The sequence below is a fragment of the Cricetulus griseus genome, chromosome 7 (genome assembly GCF_003668045.3).
Source record: "Cricetulus griseus strain 17A/GY chromosome 7, alternate assembly CriGri-PICRH-1.0, whole genome shotgun sequence".
In the NCBI taxonomy this organism is placed as follows: domain Eukaryota; kingdom Metazoa; phylum Chordata; class Mammalia; order Rodentia; family Cricetidae; genus Cricetulus; species Cricetulus griseus.
The window spans coordinates 129,021,867-129,025,771 of NC_048600.1; the positions used below are offsets into that span (position 1 = coordinate 129,021,867).

Here is a 3,905-nt window from a genome sequence, read left to right on the forward strand (position 1 = left end):
GGGGAGACCCTCCACCTGGTCTGCTCCATGGTGCCTAACACCCTGGGGACATCTGAGGGTGGAATGTGGAGGAGGGTGGAATGTGGAGGAAGCCAGCTGGCTCCCCTAGCCGGGAAAGGAGCTGGGCAGTGGTGTCCTGGGCTGCTCCTTGTCCTTTCAAGATGACACCTTAGCTCTGAGTCGGAATTAACCATCGACATCTCATGGCCCTTGGTGTCATTTCTGAGCACTGGGCAGCACCTTTGGATTTTGCTCTTGTCCTTCATTGGCTCTGGGGGAGATGGGTGGTCTATTGAAGTTGCCTGTGGGCTAGAGGTGCCGGGACCCTCACCCCCACTTTTTTCCCCCACAGATGTGCACTCCCAGCAACACCCCTGCCACACCACCCAACTTTCCTGATGCACTAGCCATGTTCTCCAAGCTTCGAGCCTCTGAGGGCCTGCAGAACAGCAACAGCCCCATGACGGCTGTGGCCTGCTCCCCCCCTGCAAACTTCAGCCCCTTCTGGGCCGCATCCCCACCCAGCCACCAGACGCCCTGGATCCCACCCTCTTCCCCCAACTCCTTCCATCGCCTCCACCGCCCACAGCCCACGTGGCCCCCTGGAGCACCACAGGGGGGCACCCAGCAGAAAGCCATGGCAGCAGTGGATGGCCAGAGATGAGACTGGATGGCACTGGGCTGGAGTGGGTGCAGTCCAGGGTTGTGGGGACACAGAGCAGGGCTGGGGAGGGGGGAAACACCAGAGGGTGGGGGGGTTCGATATCGCACTGGAAGATTTTATAAGAGAATTTTTGTGGGGGCGCAGTAAACGTCCTGAGCCACTTGGGTTCTTCAGGAGTTTCTCTTTGGGAAAGTTTTTCCTCTTTTTAATATATAACTATAATATATATGAATATAAATTTAATGTATGCGCGAGTGGGGCCTGCACACCAGGGTTGTTGGAGTCGGAAGGGAATGGCCTCAAAAATCTCTTTCCTTGACAGCACCTCTCCCTCTGCCCAATTTGGGGGAGCAGATGGGTGCTCATAGTCAGATGGAGTGAGCTTGCAGTCAGGTGGCTGTGCTGCCTCCTTTAGAAGCCACATCAGCCATTAGGAAGTGCCCCCACCCCCAACGGAGGTTCCAGAAGCGTCCTGTTGGAATTGTGGACTTTCCAACCCCATCACCGGTAGATGGAGTTTTCATCTCTGCTGGTGGTGACCTCTCAGTAGCCACGAAACTTGTCACCCTGTCCCCAACTGGGTGTGCAAAGCTGGTAGGACTGAAGAGTTGGCTGACCTCTGAGTGGGTACTTGGCTGTCTGGTCCCTTACTGTCCTGGCTGTCCTGCAGGTCCCCAGCCTCTCTGTCTAGCATCAGAGGACGACAACTTCGGAGAGCCTGCCTTTGGATTCGAGTTCCTAAATTAAAATCACATCTCATCAGGGTGCAATTTTAATTTAAAAACTTTAAAAGACTTTTCTAACTAACTGGTTTGTGGTGCTCTTGTTTGCTTTGGTGGGAAGGGTCAGTGGGGGCTCTGCCTGGGGTAGCAGTGGCATTGTCATTTGACTGCTGCAGATTTTCCTTGTTGAGGATACATGGTCCCAGCTGTTAGGGAGTACAGGCAGGGGCAGTTCCTTTCTTCCCTCAGCCTGGAAGCCATTTCTGCCATGGGCTGTATGGTTTCCTGATGGCTGTTGTCTTCAGGCCTACCTCTGTTCCTGCCTTCCTGAGCAGATTTCTTAGGGGCCTGTTGAACACACATAACCTGAATGTGTGAACCAAGATTGTTCCAGTGCCACAGAGACTGGATTTCTGAAGGAGCTGGGGTGGTGTCTGCCCTGCACCTCTTCTCAGCCTCCAGCAGGGTGTTAGGTTACTAGTAGCGTAGCCTGGTCCTGGCTGTAGGAGTGTGTGGCCTGTCTTGAAGGAGGGCTTGCTCCAGGGTTCCTGACATTGGTCTCTTCTGAGAGGTCAAGGGTTAAGATGCAGAACTGAGTGGGGAAAACGGCCCAAAGTGAAGTGAAACAAGTCTCCAGCCAGGCAGCCTCCCCACCCTGCTGTTTCTTCAGTCTTCAGCCACCACCAGCCACTCCCTGGTGGAGTGGAGCACTGGCCCAACCACCCTCCATTGCATGGGGCACATGGCTGGACTTGGAAGCTGGGTTTGCCCGTTCAGTTTTGTTTCTGGGTTGGAACCCTATGGGTGCCCTGCCCCTTCCTACCTGTGCTTTCCCAAGTCTGAAGGGGAAGTCCCTGGCTGGCAGGCATGTGGGTGGCCAGCCAGGGGCTGCTGGGACATGAGGCAGGGTCCATTCCCATGTGGGGCCCTTTGTGGCTGTAGGGCAAGGCCTGGGCAGGGTTGTGCCTCCCTGTGAGGCTTGTGGATTTGGCTTCTGGACCAGGGAAACTGAGCTGACCTTCTGACATTTCACTGCCAGGGAGGGACTAGCGTGAGAGAAACAGGAGCCGAGGGGGTGGGGTTGGCCCTGCCCCTTGTTTCAGAGGAGAGCTCTTCCATCTAGGGGTGCCCATAGGGGACTCGTTGACCAAGCCACTCCTCTCCCCATCGAGTCTCAAGCATGGTCACAGAAAGATTCAGCGAAGGGAGGAGCATTCCTCTCCCAGGGCACCCTCCCCCTCACAACCCCGGAGCCGAGCCCCTCAGTTCCATCAGTGAGAAACCCATAGCCTGGCCGTTTCCTACCACACTTTTCCTGTGTGATTTTGTCGCCCCCTCTTCTCACACCTCCAAGTGAACATCTTGCCCCAGATGCTCTCCCATGTGAGAGGGAGTGATGGAAACTGGTGTGGGGGTGCCCTATCTCCCACTTTGCGCACCTCATTCTGAGTGGGAATAGAAACTGCTTCATTTTGAGACAAGTTCTTGCCGGGTCACCCATATTGGCCTTGAGCTCTGGCCCCTCCTGCTGCAGATGACTTAGAGTGCTGGCTGGGAGTATAGGTGTGCACCGCCACACTCTGCTTTGACCATGCAGGGTTTCCTGCAGGGTTCGAATCTGGTGAGGTTTTTTTCTTTTTTGGGGGGGCAGGACTCTAGGCTCTGTGTGGAGGTCTCAGCTCAAGACTGAGCTGGGTGCAGTGGTACTAGCAGCCCTGACCTGCCCAGACCCTGAGCCTAAAATAACCCTGAATAGTGGTGAGCACAGGTGGAGGTGAGCACACTGGCCTGAGTGAGTGGCCATAGGGAGCAGAGTGGGGAGTCAGCCTCATGCAGTTGAGTCCTGCTCACCCCCATACACACACACATACACTCCAGGCAGCCATGCACTGAGCCCCTTAACTTTCAAGCTACCCTCATCCAAGAGGACTGCAGAACAGAGCTGATGGAAACCTGCCCAGCAGTGCAGGTTTGCTCTTCTGGCTGGAAGCTGTGTGCGGAGCCAGGAGCTACCCTGAGCCAGTAGCCAGGGAGCAGGTGGCTGCTATACCTCACCTCCAAGTAGAACTGGTGTACAAACACTATGGGTCCCAGCCTACTCAAGAGTGTCTCGGGCTGGTCCTGCACACTGGAAGATAGAGTTAGCACTGTCCGATGAACACTAATACTTAACAGGCGCAGCCTGTCCCTAGGTTCCCAGAACCAGGTCTGGAGTCTCACCCCAGCTCTCCACCCTGCCCTGGGTCCAACATTCTGCTCTGCCCTCCCTGAGCTCCTGCATCCTCAGGATGGCTCAGTGGGACTTGGCTTTAGCTCTCCAGCCGGAAACCAGAACTGCTGTCCAGGGAATAGCCTGCCCTTCAGATGTAGGGGAGGCCTGGAAGCCCAGGGCCACTTGGCCAATAGCAGATACCTATCTCCTGCTCACCGCGTCTTGTGCTTGAAGCAGGACAGCAGGGAAGTCTCCTGGCACCCAAACTCCAAACTCCTTTAAAAAAAACTTTTATTTATATCTCTGT

The 3,905-nt window shown here is 55.4% G+C and overlaps 1 protein-coding gene across 1 annotated transcript in view; it reads left to right on the forward strand.

Moving 5' to 3' along the window:
* Ubald2 (UBA like domain containing 2) overlaps positions 1 to 1,471 on the forward strand; it is a 4,932-nt gene extending 3,461 nt beyond the window's left edge. The window contains exon 3 of the mRNA XM_027425589.2: positions 353 to 1,471. Within this exon, the coding sequence (XP_027281390.1) occupies positions 353 to 664 (312 nt within the window). The 3' untranslated portion in view covers positions 665 to 1,471. The remainder of the gene's footprint in view (positions 1 to 352) is intronic.
* The last annotated feature ends 2,434 nt before the right edge of the window (positions 1,472 to 3,905 follow it).